Source organism: Marmota flaviventris, chromosome 17 (assembly GCF_047511675.1).
Source record: "Marmota flaviventris isolate mMarFla1 chromosome 17, mMarFla1.hap1, whole genome shotgun sequence".
Classification (NCBI taxonomy): Eukaryota; Metazoa; Chordata; class Mammalia; order Rodentia; family Sciuridae; genus Marmota; species Marmota flaviventris.
In genome coordinates, this window is record NC_092514.1 from 41,549,482 (window position 1) to 41,569,163 (window position 19,682).

At 35.8% G+C, this 19,682-nt stretch overlaps 1 protein-coding gene across 5 annotated transcripts in view; it reads right to left on the reverse strand.

Moving 5' to 3' along the window:
• Window positions 1-19,682, reverse strand: part of Ggnbp2 (gametogenetin binding protein 2) — a 34,418-nt gene that overhangs the window by 14,193 nt on the left and 543 nt on the right. For 3 of the 5 annotated variants that reach the window (XM_027950280.2, XM_071603650.1, XM_027950278.2), the window contains exons 2-7: window positions 19,348-19,543; window positions 10,207-10,287; window positions 8,393-8,646; window positions 6,621-6,719; window positions 2,127-2,252; window positions 1,923-2,036 (exon numbers count right to left, since the gene is read on the reverse strand). In XM_027950280.2, the coding sequence (XP_027806081.2) occupies window positions 1,923-2,036; window positions 2,127-2,252; window positions 6,621-6,719; window positions 8,393-8,646; window positions 10,207-10,287; window positions 19,348-19,440 (767 nt within the window). In that variant the 5' untranslated portion in view covers window positions 19,441-19,543. The remainder of the gene's footprint in view (window positions 1-1,922; window positions 2,037-2,126; window positions 2,253-6,620; window positions 6,720-8,392; window positions 8,647-10,206; window positions 10,288-19,347; window positions 19,544-19,682) is intronic. The other 2 variants (XM_027950282.2, XM_027950281.2) reach the window with 1 other exon arrangement.

Here is a 19,682-nt window from a genome sequence, read left to right on the forward strand (position 1 = left end):
GCATTTTTCAGGTTAGAAATGGTAACTTTAGTCAAGTAAACAAATAGAATAAAACTTGAAATATTTCTCCCCTATCTTATTGCCTTAAATCCTCAGAATAGTTTAATAGGTTTGATTATACAACTATAATTAAGTATGCAGCAAGTGCTTATCCAACATCAAAAGGCCCTGGGTTTATATGGGACTTGGGGCATAGTTCAGTGGTAGAGTGAGTGCTTAGCATGCATGAGGCCCTGGGTTTAATCCCTCACACACACACATCCCCCCCCCCCAAAAAAAAAGAAAGAAAAAAATTATGGAAGCAGAAATGAAAGTGATTTTTCCCATATGCAAAAGAAATATTGCCCATGAATTTTAAAACTTTTAAAGCAGAGGGTTCAGTTTCCTAACACCTCATTTCTAATGATGTACTATCATAATACTTAACTAGCTAAATGGTGTTGTTAAATCTTTATTATAAAGCTCTAAAAAAAAGTACATACTGCCAACAAAGTATATTAGACATTCTGAAATGTCTAAATGATGATGGTGATGATTATATCTGATTATACCTCAAAAACTCAAACTGTACCTGAAACAGGAACTAGAAATAGGAATGATAAAGATCTGCAAATCCAGCATGCAAGCGTTCACTGATAATTCTTCCTACATTGTCAGATACCATTCCAAGTAAACCTTACTATGTATCATCTATCCTGACAAATTCAACTTAATCCTATAATAAATTCTATAAGATTAATACCATAATTTTTATCTTAAGGAAGAAAAAAAAAACAGGCAAAGAAAAATAACTGTAGAAAGTTAAAATGGATAGAACTCAGAATCAAATCAATCTCCCTTACTCTCTTACCATACTTTCTCTCCATCCTGAAGATATTTATAAAATAGACTCTACTTTCTTATGAATATAAAACACTGCCCCAAAATACAGGAAACTCTAAAACATTAGTTCTGAATAGTAACTTATCACAACCCACCAAAAAGCTATCTTTTGGGTAAACCAAATCATATATAAAGAGGAAGGATGTATGTTTTATGTCTCTATATAGTTTCCCCCAGCTCCAAATAATTGACGTATGCTTTACTCTTTGGAATATAACCAAAGAAAAAAGCAAATAAACAAGGAAGTTTGTAACTGAAAAAAGAAATGAACTTTAGTATGTAGGTTAAGTCATTAGCTCATTGCCATATCAAACACCAATCTTGATAACACCAGTTGTTAAAAGCATTTACCTATGTTTTTTAGAAGTAGCCCCAAAGTAATTGTGTGTATCTGTCCCAAAGTCAAAGAACACATAACCACAAACCCAACATGTGACAAATTCATAACAGTAGAACTCCCCCCAAGAATGCCACCTCTAGATGGCTCCCTTACCAGTTTCCTTTCCTACTGCACTCTCCCTCCCTACGAATTTCCAAATGTTAATGACACTTAGAAAATTCCTTTGTAAAAGTAGTATTCTAAAAAGAAAAATCTGAAGTTACTTTTATAGTACATGAAGCACATGAATTCCAACTCTACTTAAAGGTATTGGCAAACAATTATAGGAGAAATACTTCAAAATATTACAAAGTAAAAAGTACTAACTTAACTTTAATTTTGAAAATGCCATCATAAAATGATTTTATCATAAAAACAAGTGATTAAGTATACTTTGATTCAGTCAATCTGTGTTTCTTGAAAGGCTGGTCCAGAACAAATAGATAAAAAGTATAAAAAAGGAGACACTGGGTCAAACAAGGCTAACACTAAAGTCATCTCATAAAAGAACTGCCTACCCTAACAATAAGCTCCGCCTACTGCTAGGTATTAAAGGGAAGGCTGGAGTGCTATCATACAAAGGAGGGCAGTGACAGGCCACTCTTGATGACTGACAGCTAAGGCACCTTCCACACTATATCACAAGGACCTTTAGACTTACCTGTGTTTTCGCAGATATGTTTCTAGTGTTTCTAAAAGACAACTAGAGTCAATTAAAACTACTTCATCCCTGCATTCTTGGGACATTAGTTCCCATACATCCATCCAACAACCTCTGCAGAAAGAACAAACATATTAGTGAAAAGGAGGAATACATAAGGGTAAAACGTTAAAAAAGGCAGAATAAAGGATTGCTTGATTTTACCTGGCTGTTCCCTGGAAAGGTCCATAATGGAAAATGATCCTACACTTGCTGTCCTTCCTGTGGTCTTCACTACTTCTCTTATCTGTACTTAACTTCTCTGAACTGACACTGCTACTGCTCCCTTCACTGTAGTACAGTATAGTACAAAGCTTAGTGACACTGAGATAATCTGAAGGAATAATTTCTACAGTCTTAAAAGCATGAACTCATTAATATATTTAAGTATTAGTAAGGTACATTTACAAATTTGTATAATGATTACATACTTAATCATATTAAAATGTTATTTAAATATGTGCTCACATCTTTATATAAAAACTTGAGCTTGACTATAGTTTACCTAACATAAGTTAACAACAATATTTACAGTCATCAAGATAGCAATTGGTTTATAAACTTAAGCATTTTATGAGCAAATATACTTGGTATGTTCTAAAGATGAAAGGGCTGAAAAAATTATATTTTTACCTATAAACATGGATCAACCTTCCACAAATTGAAAATTCTAATAAGTTTTAATCTACTTAATGTGATTGAATTTTTTTAAAAAAGCTAGTCCATGACAACAAAACTTGTATCTACTTTCATATTTACAATTAGAGGGAAAGTCATAGATTAATTTTATTATAGTAAATAAGCTTTACACTTATTAAAATAAAGATGGTATACTAAGATGAATACTTTACATAGTCTAAATTAGTACTATATGATAATTATTTTAAAATCGACTTAAAATTTCCCCTCCCCCTCCCCCACTGGTTTCAATGTAGTATCTGGTCATGAACTTTGCTTTGTCACATGTGTGCATTCCAAGAGAAATGGACGTCTTATATTCCACTTAAGGAGAATCGATTTTTCTTGAACAACTAGCAACTCTTCTGCAGGACTTGTTACAGTCCTATTTCTCAACCCCCAGCCTAAATCAGAAGCACATTCAGCACATCTGACCAGACCACCTTGGAATGCTCTAGAAATTCATTGCCTAGATACTTATGATAGAAAAACCTCTGAATATGTATTTACTTAAACTACTTTATATAGCTAAATAGGTATTTCTCAACCCCCAGCCCAACTAAGTTCACACAAATAATTCAGCTCCCTACTCCCTCACAAGGGCTCAGGCCAAGGTTCAACAAAAACCTCAACTCCTGCTCTACTTTCTATGTTAAATCCTTCTACTCACAGCCCTAATATTTCCTCTTTTTCTAATTATGTTTTCGTGAACAACAGCTCAAATCAGGAAATTAGCCATAATCTCTCTATTGTGTCCTATGAATTCAATTCTTCAAGATCAAACTTTCAAGCCAGGCATAGTGGCACATGCCAGGAATCCCAGCAACTCAAAAGACTGAGAGCAGGAGAATCATGAGTTCAAAGCCAGCCTCATCAAGTTAGTGAGGCCCTAAGCAACTTAGTGAGACCCTATCTCAAAATAAAAAGGGTGAGGATATGGCTCATTGGTTAAGCAACCCTGGATTCAATCCCCTGTAAAATAAATAAATAAATAAAATAAAACTTTTAGAAAAAGTAGTCTTCTTTCTACTTTGTTCTATTCTTATCTTTTCCATTCACAGCTTAATCCATCACAAGCTCACAGTGTATTCACTTTTCCACCTACACCAATATAGACTCTGCTTTCACTCAACCACTGCTCTTCTTATCAGTTCCCAAATCCAGTGTCTACTTTGGGGCCCTCAATGAATCATTTCAGCACAGCTGACCAGACCACCTTGGAATGCTCTACCATTTAGCTACATCCTCAATACCTTCACTTTTAAATTAATTTATTTATTTAATTTTGAGACAGGGCCTTGCTAAATTTCTGGGACTGGCCTTGAACTTGACATCCTCCTGCCTCAGTCTCCCCTGTGCCTCAGTCTCCTCTCGTGCCTCAGCCTCCCAAGTGGCCAGGATGTACATAGATATGTACCAACCCACCTGGCTCTGGCCACTCTTTCTCTAGTTTCTTTACTAGCTTCTTCTTTTCTACCATTAAATCAAATTCCCTGATATTCTTTTCTCTTAACCTACTCTTTCTCCAGGTGATTTTACATATCATTCTCTAAGATAATCCTCAGCTACAGACATACAAGAACTCTGGACTAAACCTTTCTTTAAGATCTCAAACTTACTCCCAGATAGACAATAACCTGGTTACTTGCATGGATATGAGAACACTCTCAGAAAAGATGACATAGATTGTTGCCATTTATTACGCTAAAACCTAATGAGTCATATTATACTTTCCCTGGAGAAAGCATTAAAAAAATCAGGGAGGTATAACAATGAAAATACATAAAATGATGGTGACCAACCAAAGTAGAGAGGGTGACTTGATTAAAGAGACTATACTCACTCAATGGCCTGGTATCCACATAGCATGTTAGAATAACTAAAAAACTACCTGAGTGGAGAGATTTTGCTTAAGATCAATTAATTCTATTCAACTGATTCCATACTTAGCAAACAACTTTCAAAAACATCTGACTTCCCATATATTGAGGATATAGCTAGAGGGGGATATGAATTCTGTGGAGATTTTTTGTTTATAAGCTAAAATATAGGAAAACAGCTATATGTCAATTAAATAAAAGATTAACTGACAAAGCAAAGTCACTGGAGAACAAAAGAGTAGATGAAATCCAAAGCAAAACTGGAAAGACTGGTCTTTAAAGGAAGGCAGCAATGAGTACAGATGTATAAGATATGGGGTACCTGTTGCTTTTTAGTTCCTCAATGAAGAATATGCATAAAGGGGCTAAAGTGTAGCTCAACAGTACAGCACTTGCCTAGCATGTGTAAAGCCTAAGGTTCAAAAACCAATATAATATGCATTTTAAAAAAAAAGAAGCAGAAAGCAGGCTTTTTACTATCCTATACTACTCTGTTCCTTCAGTCAAAAGATCACTCTCTACATGAGAAAACGTTGACAAAATTCTGCATTTAGAAAATCAAAAATTCTCTAAAGATATTGATAAATATGTAAAAGAACAAGTATCCTTAGGAACTACTTTAGGCTATATAAAGCTTTGCTGCTTTTAGCATATTCCCATGTTTAGATAGCATGCAATGTGTAGTCCTTATATGGATACTGATTCAAACAAACCAAAGCAAAAAGACACTTAACAATACTAAGGGAACTCTTGAGTACTGACTGCATAATGTTAATTCCATGGGTATTATAATGGCATTGTGATTATAAAAGAAAATGTCCATGTATTTGGAAATGCACATAGTAAGAGCCGAGTACCATGATGCCTTGAACTTCCTTTAAAATACATCAGCAAAGGAAAAGGTATATAAATGAAACAAATGTAGAGTTTGGTAACTATTAAATCTGGGTGAAGGTACAAGGGTTGGGGAGTCTTTGTACAGTCTCTACTTATACTGGGGAAACTGAGGTGGGAGGACCACTTGAACATATGAGTGTAAGAACAACCTACACTACACAGAGAGCCCATGTTTCAAAAAAGAAAAGAAATATATGGTACTACTTGTATAGTCTTCTCTTCTGAATTTATGATGGATTTCATGATAAAAATTTAAAAACTTTTCATTTCCAAGTATAGAGAGAGAAAAAAAAAAAAAACCTAATACAGATCAGGAAGAGGAAGGAGGGGATAAAAGTTACTGAGGAGTAAAATTAATCAAATTATGTCATATGCATGTACAAATGTGGCATAACAAATCCCACTATTATAATGCACCAATTAAAAAAAAAACTCCTAATATACTATATAAACATTACTATCACCTGACCATCCAGGTCTTTATATTAGAGAGGAAAATGTCTATACAGTAGTACCAATGATACTGAGATATTAAAAACTTAACTTCAAAAACTAACTCAGAATCAGAATTTTATATCATCCCATTCTCTCCAAAACAAAAAGTTACTTCTTAGAAACTCCCTTCAAATTCTGTGTCTCCTCCTTAACAATCCCACCCCAAAGAATTTAGTGAGAGACAACTGTGCTAATATGCCTGGAGATAGGGGGTGAAAGCACCATTGGATGAGGTAGCATCCAACACCATGAAAAAAAGTGCACATCAGTTACATAGATATATACTGCCATAACTGTCGTATGTGCCATAACAAGGCACATTTTTAAATTCTTGACGCATTTATTAGGGAGATATAAAAACAAGATAGGAAAAATAATTTATACATTATGACTGTTGATCAAAGAATGATACCACTATGTTGAGAATCTTAATATTAGTTACAGAAAATCCCTCAAAAATCTCAATCTCGTTCTCCTAAAACATATTTAATGTAAGGAAAAAAATTTTAAAAATCAAAACTACAGAGACACTATATGGTTTCAATGCAGAAAGACCTACAGAACCAGAGGACATACTTATTTTGACAAATATTAGAGTGTAACCAATTAATGAATTGAAACTAGCAAGGTATTTACTCTTTCTACTAAATATAATCTACATTTATAATATTAACAATGATGAAGCACTTTGGTATTTAATTCCACTTACCCCAAAGGTTTTGGTTTGTGCGTATCTAAGGAGTGCAACTGACATCTCTTGTTCTTCTTACTTTTTGGAATAGCATCTATCATGTCATTTAGTTTGGACCTAATGAAAAATAAATGTTTAAAGGTTAATAGTCATTTTTCTTTCAAATTTTAGAAATCTCTACTTACTTCCATTTCATAATAAGGGCAATGTGAGAGATACTTTCACTTACTCTGAAAATTTCTCATCAAACATATGCTAGTCCAAAAAGAGTCTGTACACTCATTTTCCCCTTTCCATTCCCAGCCAGTCAAAATGTTGAAATAAACCTGCTCTATTCAATGCTTCCCCCAGACTATACCTGTTTTACTTATCTAGCAATGTGCTTGGCACTCCAATATTTTATTACTGCTACAACATGACTCTCAGCTATCTTCCTCTGTCCAAATGTTGTCTAAATACATAACCTAAATGAAGATCCATCAACAAAAATTTTATGCAAATACAGAATGTATCTCTAATGTAATTTACAGAATGCCAGGTAATGCTACTGTGTATACCCTACCTCCAACTTGTCAACTAACTTTTAAACCTATCTAGAATTCTAATACTCCCCCTATCCTTGTCTAACACACCCACCTCTAGTTTATCAACTGCAAATAGCTGGCCTCCTAAATGGTCTACCACCTTTTGCCTTTTACATTCTAGGTTTCACTTAGCAGCCAGTGATCCTTTTCAAACATAAAATCAGATTATGTTGTTCATCTGTTCAAAAACTCTCCAAAGCTTCTTTGGAGAAGAAGTACCCACCACCATCTTCAAACAGGAAAACCTTAGGGTTTGGCCTTCAGACCTCTTTTCTCACTAATGACCCACTATTATAGCTCTATACCATCTCTCTGTATGTGGATATCCAATTGTATTTCACACTTAACAAATCCAAAAGTGAGCTCTCATCAAACTGTTCCTTGCAGACTTGCCCATCTCAGTAAGGGACACAATCAGTCAGTCCTTACATGCCCAAAGGTCTCTTCCAATTAATCTATCTTAAATCCTGCTGACTATTTCCTCAAAATACTGCCAGGATCCTACCATTTCTCACAATCTCCATTATTACTACTGTAGCCCAAGTCACCCATCATCTTTCTCATGAATTATTGAATAGCCACCATTTCTCTACTTCTACTCCTACCTTTGTACCATACCCCGACATATACACTGTATTCTCAATAAGGAGGTCACAGCAGGCCAAACTTCAAGTCAGACTACGTTGTTCATCTGTTCAAAACCTTCCAAGGCTTTCCACCTCACTAAAAGTAAAAAGACCTTAGGATGATCTACAAGGTACTACATGATAGGACCTTTTATTATTCTTCTGATCTCATCTTTTATTTTACTGTTCGTTTCATTCGACTGGTTGCTGCCACAGTGGCTTCTTTGCTGTTCCTCAGACATGACAAGAAAACTCCAACCTCTAAACCTTTTTATTTGCTATTCCTTCACTTCCTTCCCCTAGATATCTATATGGTTCCCCCACTTCCTTCATTCAAGTCCATACTCAATGCATTTTAGCAGAAGGGCCTTCCCTAACCACCTTTCTTAATAATTCTACATACTCATTCTCTATCCCTCTCTACTGGTTCTACTATGTAACTTATAAATTGCAAATTATATGTTTATTGTATCCCTCTCTTAATTTCTGCCCCAACCAAATTTAGGAAAAAAGCTACCATCACTGTTAACAAATTGTTTAGAAGTTAACAAAATCATTTCTCTTAATTTATTATACTTACCCATGTACATAAAATAATGTATATAGCTTCTTTGCATCAGTCATGCAGCTTCGAGTTACAGATAGGACTCCCTTGGGTCCTACTGTCAGGGGTTCAAGGGCAGGATTTCCAGACTCTACAAGCTGGGAAAAGAGGCGCTCCACACTGCGACGACAACCAACACATGGGACAAGCTGAGAAAGTGCACTCAAGACTTCACGTGATGTTACAACCATGGCAATACTTAGATCTTGTTGCTTAAGCATACTGTGTCGCTAAGAAAAAGAAAAAAAGTAAAGTGAAAAATCCTTAAGACATAAAATGTACTCTTTCACCACTACTGGGGTTCCTATCCTTGTACAGTAAGTACAACCTGCCAAGGGCTTACCACTTTTATCTACAACTGAGTTATAAAGGCAAAGTGATCAGCCTTGTCTGTGCTGCACAGAATTTGCTCCACAAACCACTCTGCTCTAGAATCCAGAGTGAAAAGAACTGAACTCAATCTACAGTATAAAAACGGTAGTATACAAACTTCTAAAATACCATTGAGCAAGTATGCCAAGGTTAAGGAGTATGCACCCTGACATAACAAAAAGAAGCCCTGCATCTGCTGCATCTGGAAATTGAGGACTTGTTCAGTGAATATTAAAAATAATAATAATAAGAAGAAGGTGACAATGCAGCTTTACCATATCTTCTCTTCAACTTTAAACAACACACTATGTTTAGCTATAGGAGTCAAATTAGCATGGTGATCATGAAGAGCAGCAATTCACAACCTGGAGGTATAGACACATGTGTTATGAATTAGTGGGAGAGAACAGGACCATCTTACTTATGAGGGAGCCTGCAGTAATATGCTGGTGCATACGAATATTATCTGATGATTATGACAAGGTAGAAAAACGATTAAAAACCACAGCTGTTCAGAAATGGGCAAAACGCTAGTAAATAACTTCTACCAAATGGAGTGAAGAGCTACTCTACAATAACACTTTCAGATTTACCAAAAATAGATGGAGGGGTAAGACAATTAACAAAAAGCACTTTCTCACATTTACCTTTAACTTTTCATTTAAAATTTTCTCTAAAGGTAGAAATCGAGTTCTGAAGTAAACTAACAAGTAATCTTCCATTATCTTAATTATATGTTATATATTTAAATGCATTTATAAAATATCATATTTCCTAAGAATAAAAATCAGAAAGCTCATTATAATAGGATTATTTTTTAAACTTGAACAAAATAATCATACAGAAGAAACCCTACAAATTCTTTTTTTGTGTGTGTGCAGTGCTGGAGATTGAACCCAGGCCCTCATACATCCTAGGCAAGCTCTCCACCACTGACCTATATCCCCAGCCCCCAACAAGTTCTTGATGAAAAGCTATGTACCCTATCTTTAAAAACCAGGAAAAGCTGGGCACAGTGCCACACACCTGTAATCCCAGCAGCTGGGGAGGCTGAGGCAGGAGGATCACCAGCCTCAGCAAGAGGGAGGCACTAAGCAACTAAGTGAGACCTTATCTCTAAATAGTGGTCTAGTGCCCCTGAGTTTAAAAAAAAAAAAAAAACAGGAAAGAAGGCCAGGTGAAGCAGAACCTTACGGACATGTAAAATGTTAGCACCACAGTGTCTCTTTCACATGACAGGCACATATATCAGTTATGTAAACATATTCACCACAGCAATAGTAAAAACTAAAACATTTCAGTTTAACTATAGGTAAAACAAAACTTAAACTTAGTTTAATTTTATTTATTACAGCTAAATTCTAAATGATTCTTTAAATACACACACTACTGAAAACATCGATTTTAAAAACTATTACCTGAATGAACTGCTTTAGTTGTGCACCATTATTCTGATGCCCATCGAGATTTAACACATTGTCAGGAAACTCCATCACCATCTTAAAATGCAAAAAGAACAGGAATCAAATATTTTATTCTCTTCAAACACATTATACAGCCTTTTTTATAAACTCCTAGACAGAAATAAGACCTCAAAATCCCATCCCACACAAAGAGGTTTTTTAAAAAATCTAAATATACTACCAGCTTGGTGGCACATGCCTGTAATTCTAGCAACTGGGAGAATAAGGCAGGAGGATCACAAATTCAAGGTCGGCCTCAGCAACTTAGCAAGACCCTATCTCAAAACAAAATTTAAAAAAGTAGAGCACTCCATGGTTCAATTCCATGCACAAAAATAAATAAGTAAATAAATCTCCTCCCCGACCCCTCAGTTCCAGAGATTGAACCCAGAGACTTTTAACCACGGAACTATATGCCTAGTACTTTTTATTTTGAGACAGAGTTGCTGGGATTACAGGCGTGTACCACGGCACCAGGCAGTATACAAACTTCTAAACCCAGAATGGTATATACCATTAAAAGCATGGACAATGAAGTCAGACAGACATGAGTTCAAATTCAAGCTATGTCACTTAACATTTATTTTATAACTCATGAGTTAACCTGATTCTTAATTTCCTCATCTGCAAAAGAAAATTAAGTAATAATTTCCAATATTTATCTCTCACAGAATAGTTGTGAGGTTAAGTTATATTTTAAAGTGTTTGTAGCCATATAAGATAGTTCATGCCAGTAAAACCCAACAACTCAGTTCAAGGCCAGCCTTAGAAACTTAGCCAAGACCCTGTCTCAAAATTAAAAAATAAAATGGGGGCTGGGGTTGTAGTTCAATTGTAGAGCACTTGTCTCGCATGTGGTTCAATGCCCAGCACCAAATAAAAATAAATAAATAAAATAATGGCATATTGTGTCCATCTACAACTAAAAATATTTTTAAAAATAAAATAATAAAATAAAATGGACTGAAGGTGTAGCTCAGTGGAAGAGCATCCCTGGGTTCAATCCCCAGTATTGCAAAAAATTATTGTTGTTTTTGCAGTAGCCAATAACAGTACTTAAAAGTCAAATTACCTGATGTTTTTAGTTAACTCCTCATGATTATGAAATAAATCTTTTTAAATACTTTAAAAATATATATATATATCAGGATTCAGATACAGCTCGGTGGTATAGTGCTTGCCTCACATATGAGAGGCTCTGGGCTCAGTTTCCAGTAGTGAAAAACTGCCCGCCTCCTGTCCACAAAATACCTTATATAGGGCTGGGGTTGTAGCTCAGTGGGTACAGCGCTTGCCTAGTATATGTGAGGCCCTGTGTTTGATTCTCAGCACCACATAAAAATAAGTAAATAGGGGCTGGGGTTGTGGCTCAGGGATAGAATACTTCACATAGTAGTGCAAGGTGCTGGGTTTGATCCTTAGCAGCACATAAAAATAAATAAGATAAAGGTATTACATCCAACTACAACTAAAAAAAAATATTTAAAAATATATAAGGATATTGTGGAGCTAGGGTTATGGCTCATTGGTAGAGCACCAGACTAGCATGCATGAGGCACTAGGTTCAATCCTCAACAGTACATAAAAATAAAATAAACATATTGTGTCCATCTACAACTAAAAAAATATATATATTAAAAAAATACCCTACATATTTTAGAACAGTATCTGATGCATAGTAAATGCCTGCTCTAAACATGAACTAAAAGCGTACACTGAAGTAGTTACTCAGATATCAAAATTTGGCAAGGCATGGCAGTGCAGGCCTGTAATCCCAGCGATATGGGAGGCTGAGGTGGGACAACTGCAAGATTCAAGCAACTTGGTGAGATCCTATCTCAAAATAAAAAATAAAAAGTGTTGGGGATGTGCTCAGGGGGAAAAAAAAAATCAAAACACTAACAGGGGAAGGAGGATATAAAGCTTAAAGTTTAAGGATGTTTCAGTATGTCACATAAAGGGAATTAGTAATTAGTAAATTCCACTGTGCTGTAATGCTACACATTTCAAGAAGAATCACAGTTAATGTACAACCAAGAGTCATTTAACTGTTAAGATGTCATCAGTTACAGAAGCATCCCAAATCCAGAGACACAATCTGGATAAAACTTCTACCTTCATAACAATGAAATAAAATAACACATGTATATCTTAACTAAAACAGCTTTAAAGATATCGAACATACTGTGCTAGAACAAACTATTTCCAGATGACAAGGGCCTCAAACTGCTACATACCCAAAGAGTGAAATCAGGACAGAGAGACCTGTTTAAGGCAAAACCAAAAATAAAAACAACAAAAACAAAAATCCCACTTGGCTGCATGTGGTCTTCTCTCCCTTCTCCATCCAACACCATGAAAACCTGCTTCTTCAGTGGACGAGACCATTCTCTTCCTTCCACATTAGAAATAAAAGATTTAAAATATACCTGTTCTAACAATAAATAGGACCTCATCAACAACAAAGGAAAATGTAAGCAATAAATACAAAATCTTTTCTTGAATTGCTAAGGAATGAAGAAGACTGAAATAAGTGGATTCTTTTTTTACCCCTCCAGTCCTGAGAATTGAACCCAAAGCTTGCACTTGCTAAACAGATACTCCACCATTGAGCACTAGCCTGACAGTGCATTTCTAAGTACAGTATTTATTTTGTTTTGTTTTGCTTTTCCTGTACAGGGGATGGAACCCAGGACATTGCACGTGCTAGGCAAGCGACCATTTTATTCTTTGTTTTAACAGGGTCTTCCTCCTGAGTTGCTGGGATTAAAGGTGCACACCACACCTGAAAGAATGGACAATAATACAAACATCAATTTAACAATCCAAAAGATTATACTATAATTCATAGGATCAAAACCTGCATGTATAATGAGTCATTTTTTATATGTGTATATTTTATCTTACAGAGAAAGAAAATAAATATATGTGATTAGATAGTAGGCCAATACATGACTTTTTTCTTTATGTGTTCTAAATTCACTACAATGCACATGTACTATTTATTATTAGGGGAAAAATCAGTGTTCCAGGCTTCCAATTCTGTAATTGTTATCCCATGTTCAGAGACATGTTTCCATCTCAACAGATTTTACTGTTCTGGAAGTTTCTTCTTCAATACATATAGATAAACTGTCCAAATCTCACTATCTGAAGAACCAAATATCCAATTTTCAGGCTTATCAATCCCAATATGTTGTTTCTAGATTTCTTTCTCAATCTTCATTAACACCTCCGAAGGATGAAAGTAATAATAATACTTAATACAGCTTCATACACACTAGGTATGTTCAAGCACTTTCATGTATTAGTTTTACCAAAACCAACACTATCAAATAAAATTGAAGTCACTAGTGTAATCCTCTAGCTCTAAATATTCAGGAGAGGAAGACTGAATAAATAAATGGTCGAAACAATACATTGTTCAATGTATTTATTATAGGTAACAACCTACTCAAATTTTTTAAAAAATTAATAATAGTGGTATTAGAAATCCCGGTCCAAGGACTAGGGATATAGCTTAGTAGTAGATCGCTTGCCTAGCATGTGCAAGGTCCTGGGTTCCATCCCCAGTACAGGAAAAGCAAAACAAATACTGTACTTAGAAATGCACTGTCAGGCTAGTGGCAAAGCACCTGCCCAGCATGTGTGAGCGCCTAGTTTGATCTCCAGCACCATGAAAAGAAAAAAGAAATCTAACTATAAAGTCATAAAAAGGTGTAGGATAAGCCAGGTATGGTCCAACTACTTGAGAGGCTGAGACAGAAGGATCATAAGTTTGAGACCAGCCTCTGCAACTTTAATTTTTTTAAAGATTTTTTTTAGTATTTATTTTTTAGGTGTAGATGGACACAACACAATGCCTTTATTTTTATGTGGTGCTGAGGATCGAACCCGGGTTCAACCGTGCTAGGCAAGCGCTCTACCACTGAGCCACAAACCCAGCCCAAGCAAGACGTTCTTAAAAGAAAAAAAAGAGCAAGAGATTAAATTCACAGAACCATATAACTCAACAGAACATACCAAGTCACTCCAAACCTACCATTTAAGCAACTAACACTTGTTTTGCATTTTCACTCACTAAATCCAAATATATACCATTTCAATACAAACCAATTGCAACTATGACAAAAAATTTAAGACAATTACCTACACTATTTTAACATGAAAGTCCCATCAATTTAAGAAACAAAGAATATTACTTTTTTAACCAAACTGAAACTTCTCTGGCCGGGTTGTAGGTATAACTCACTGGTAGAGTGTTTGCCTACCATGCATGAAGTAGTATTTGATCTCTAGCACCCACCTCACAAAAGTCTCTCCAACCTGTTTTAAGTGAAATTCTAACTTTAGATTTAGTATAAATGAACTATTTCTATTCCGATCAACTTTTTTTTATTATTTTAAAAATTATAGGTCAAAGAACACATCTAACATATTGAGACTTATCAGTTGACCTTTAAAGAATTACAATTACATGGATAATATCTCTTACCTTTGTTAAGAGGTAAGAGTTAAAAAAAAAAAAAAAAAAAAAAAAAAAACTCATTTCAGATCACTTTATTTTCACCTAACTAGTATGAATATCCAAATCTTATCTAATACTATGTGTCTCACTTGGGTTTCATTGGCTTGAATAATACCAAATATTCTCTTGTTCTTGAACTTACTCTATACCATGCTGGCTAGAGACTCTGACCTAAATAATTGATCTGTCCTTGCCTTTCAAATGTTTAGGACAATGGCTTTTTACCTTACTATTTTGTAGTCAATCACTATATGCTGTTCAATGGCTTAAGAAATGACAATAAGAAAACAGGGAAGGCAAAGAGACTAGTAGCACTATTTTTCTTCACTATTTAAAACTACTTCCTTGACTCAATCTAAGATTCTTGGTTACCTAAAGGAAAAGTGTCTTGTAAAGTATTTCAGGTGTGGTTTCACAGAGGAATCACTAATATTCAGCTTCATGATGAGGTTGCCTATCCTAGCTAGCCAAAAATAGAACAAGTCATTGGGCTGCAATTACCGCTTTGTAAAGTTTATTGAATCCATTACCCACTTTCACTCTTAAGTATCTGTCCTGGTTTTTCCTGACCATAAAAAAAAAAAAAAAAAAAAAAATCCGTTTTTAGCTCATTCTCACAAGCTCTAACCAATAGTATTTAAGTTTGTATTTATCAAAATTGTCACTTTGATTTCACTGTTACTTCTGCATTCACAAACATTTGTAATATCCAATACCTCTGGTAAAATTAAATATTAAATCAAGTGTTGAAAAAAATTAACTACTAAACTTTTAACAATTGCCAAACACCTTATCCCCATGACTCCCCATATGCTACCCTTCTTTTAAAGTCTCAGACAGTTAAAAAATTCTTATCATGGTTTTTAGCCTATTTAGACTGATTTGAATTGGAATGGTAAACTGTTTTCCAAAAATATTATAGCACCAGGACAATATGCACCCAGACCTTGTGTTCTTATCCTCCAATCTAGTAATTCTGCTTCCAAAAGCCTAAGGGGGTGGGGGGACTTTAATGCAAAGATTTAACTCATTATTTCTATCCTTACAGTATTATTCATAGCAAAAACTAGAACCTCTTCTATGTTCCATAATGGAATGATGATTAAATTATGGAATATCATACAACATATTACACAATCATTAAAAATGTTAAAGAAAGCTGGGTATGTGGCAAACACCTGTAATCCGAGCAACTTGGAAGGCTGAGGCAAAAGGATCACACGTTCCTGGCCAGCCTCAGCAACTTAGTGAGGCTCTAAGCAATTTAGTGAGAATCTGTCTCAAAAAAAAAGTTTAAAAATGACAAAAAGCCTAGTGTGATGGCTCAGCCTATAGTCCCAGTATTTGGGGGGCAGAAGTATCACTTGAATCCAGGAGTCTGAGATCAGCCTGGGTAACACAGCAAGACCTCCATCTCAAAACAAAAAAAGAATGAGAAACTACAGTGCTCTCATTATTACATTTAGTGAAAGAAAGTTACAGAATGTTACAAAAGATAACTCTGTATCTATATTTCATAAAAGTGAAATTATATCAAATGCTGCTAATCTCTGGGGAGTAGGATTAAGGGTAATTTGTGGTTATTTTTCAAGATTTTATAAGGAGCGTGCCTTTTGACTACATTAGTTCTTTTAAAACTATTTGCTTAAGAAACTATAATTCTTCAAAGGTATCTCTAATCAGCTAGTAACACTGAACAGCATTTGGCTACCTACGTCAACACTTTCCTAAGCATTCCACCAGTTTACTTACTTGGGATTTTTCTCCAATACATTTATATCAGTACTATACTCAAGTGTTCAAAACCACTAAACTACCACAGGAATCTTTTTAATGTGGATATAACATAAAAGAGGAGACTTCTTCATACACAAGTTTCTTAATTTCATTTTATAAATACAAGTTAAAAATCACCAGTTTATTAAGGCTAGAATTTTCAGCATGCTGGTTACTAAAATGATAAAATTTGTAACTGCCTGTAATCTGTAAACATTGTAACTAGAATAACATCTAGCTGTTAACAAGAGTCTAAGACTACTGTGCTTGAAATAAACACAATGTTTCCTCAGTGCATTACCTCTAGACCCTAGGAACAAAGATCAAACCAAACATTAAATTCAGGCACACACTGCCTTCAAACTATCAACGGGCCAATGCAGAGCATAAACCTCAGGCGTCTTCACTTCCTCTTCACAGTTCTCTACCAACAGGTGTTTTGCCCTGCATTCACTCTTTATGTGATATTTGGTAGAATGGTCCTGAAAGGAACTTGTTTTCCTAAATACCATGTCCTTGACAAAAATGTTCCCTAAAATTCATTTACCAACAGCACTCAAAGACTGTAGAAGTGTCCAAGACAAATAAAATTTAACTCATTCCCTAGGGATAAAAACCTATTCAAAAAATAATTGCCCAAAATAAAATATCATTTTTATAAAAAGCTTAAAATTTATTTGTCTTGGCTACAAGTCCACAGAACAATAAAAGCAAAACTCAACCATCCAGTGCAATGTGAAGTAATCATCATACTAAACCACAGTGCAAGGTTACATCTTTTTTCTACGGAAAATTTTGAAATTCATATCATTATGGAAAATGCATCATATATATTGGTTACTTTAAAGTGCTAGATGACAGGTGTATTAATGTGCTGCACTCACATTAAGAGTGATCATAAGGAGAGAACAGTATCTTAGAATTTTATAAATACTCAAAATTTACAATATTTTTCCCCATGTTTTAACATTATATACTCAAGATACCAAAAGAGTATCTTATATTTAAGTCCATAGGATTTAAAAAAAAGTTTTTGTTTTTTTTTAAAAGCCATTCTGGGAAATAAACCTACAAGGTTCAAACTGTGCCTCTGAAGTGTTTATGTTGAAGAGGGCGATTAGGGAAAAAAAAATTATCAACAAATAAACTCTTGATGTCAAGAGTTTTCACACTGAGAAAGGCATCATTTAATTTGATCAAAAGTGCTATTTTTCTTTTTTAACTATTTAAAATACAAGTCCAGAGCTGGCAAGGGTGAATGTGCCTGTAGTCCCAGTTACTCAGGAGGATTTCTTTAGCCTATGAGTTTGAGACCATCCTAGGCAACACAATGAGACATCCAACTCAAAAAAATAAAAATAAAAAAAAAAGAATAAAATAAAAGTCCATTACACTCCTAATGCAAAAAATGCAGAAACCATCATAACCAGGACATACAAGTAATTTCTAAAGCATCAACACAAATTCTATTTACTTTATGTCAGGCCAAATCATGCTTTCTCCATGAAGGGAGGGGAAAAAAAAAGGACTTGGATAATTATAGATGCTTTTGCTTGAAAAGTTCTAACAAATTAAAGTCATTCAATAGCTCTTTTAAAAGTACTGCAGCTCTATCAAGTCTTAATTGATATTGGCAAAAAGAAAGGCATAGACTGGCATCTCTACAATGACTTGCATTTTATATAAAATGTGAAAACCTTCAGTAGATAAGTGCAAAAGAAAAAAAAATATTTTTCCAGGAAGAAAACTGATCAATTGCCCTTGAATGGCAAAAAAGTCAAAGGTGCTAAAATAAGGAGTCTTATCAAAATAGGCAAATGTTTAATTCAAGGCTTCAGCATCATCAAAGTGCAGATTTCAAGAGCTATTCAGAAAAGGTTTATTTCATTTCTTAATAGTGACAAGCAACTGCACTCATTTCCTGTTCAGATTCAATTCAAATTTCTGCCATTTCCTTTTAAAGGAAATAGTATAGAAATAGAGGGCAGAGGGTGGGCAAAGCTATACCACCAACAACTCCTATTAAAAAAAGAAAAAGAGGAGAGGAAAAAAAAAAAAAAAAAAACCACCTACCCAGGACCGAGTCTTTATACTCCAGATAAGCAATCAGCTTTTTTTATATTAGTCTTATGCTTTAAAAAAAAAATTTTTTTTTTAATCTACCTGTAAACTAAAGAACTAATGCCAAGAAAACCCATTTTGAAGAGTCATGGCCTAGCAACACAATCATTTCAGGAGTTTTCATGTATCAGGCAACGAGACTACTTACAACGACATCGAATCATTCTAGTGGAATCTACACTGAGTAAGAGCATGTCAGTCTGCCCTCGGTAATTATGCTCATATAGTGAGAGCTATGGTATTAAAATTAAAAAAATACAGGTAGCAATGCAGCTGCGACATTTCCAGATAATTAAGTCTCCCTGAGGGTAGGTGGTTTCTGTAAGGGATAGGCCCTAAACACCTAAGATCCTTCAAACCCTCTGTAAGGAGCGTGCTTTGCCAAAAGCAGCGTCTCCTGAAAGGAAAGGGTAACGCGAGAAGGTTCAAAAAGGAAGGAAAACCTTGGAAGAGGGGCTCCAAATGCGTTCGGAACACTAGGCTTGGGGCAGGCAAAGGGTGCCAAGAGACCCACTGCAAAGGCGAGTTTACGGGGCCTGCCGGAGAGAAGGCCTCGCCTAGGAGTTGCAACACACTCTTTCTCCAGTGCGCAGCGCTCGGCCTGGGGGAGGGGAAGGAGGGGAAACAGCTGCCAGGGGAGCAGCGGGCCCAGCCCGGCCCGGCCCGCTCACCGTGAGTGTGTCGTCTATGTAGAGGGGAATCTGCCTCCTCTCGAAGGGGAACTCCTCCTCCCCGTCCCTGCACACTGCCACCAGTCGCGCCATCGTCCCCGACGCTGCCGTTGCCACCGTCACCACCTCCTCCCAGCTGCCGCCGCTGCTGCTCCTGCCGCTGCCGCTGCCGCCTCCGCCTCCTCCCAGCTCCTGCCTGCAACAGCCAAACCCCGCGAGCGTAAGCACCCGCCGCCGCGCAGCACATTCGCCACGGGGGGGAGGGCGCGGAGCTGGAGGGGACCGGAGAGCCGCGCTGCGTTTCCCATCACCCGATTCCACACGTGCTCAGCCAA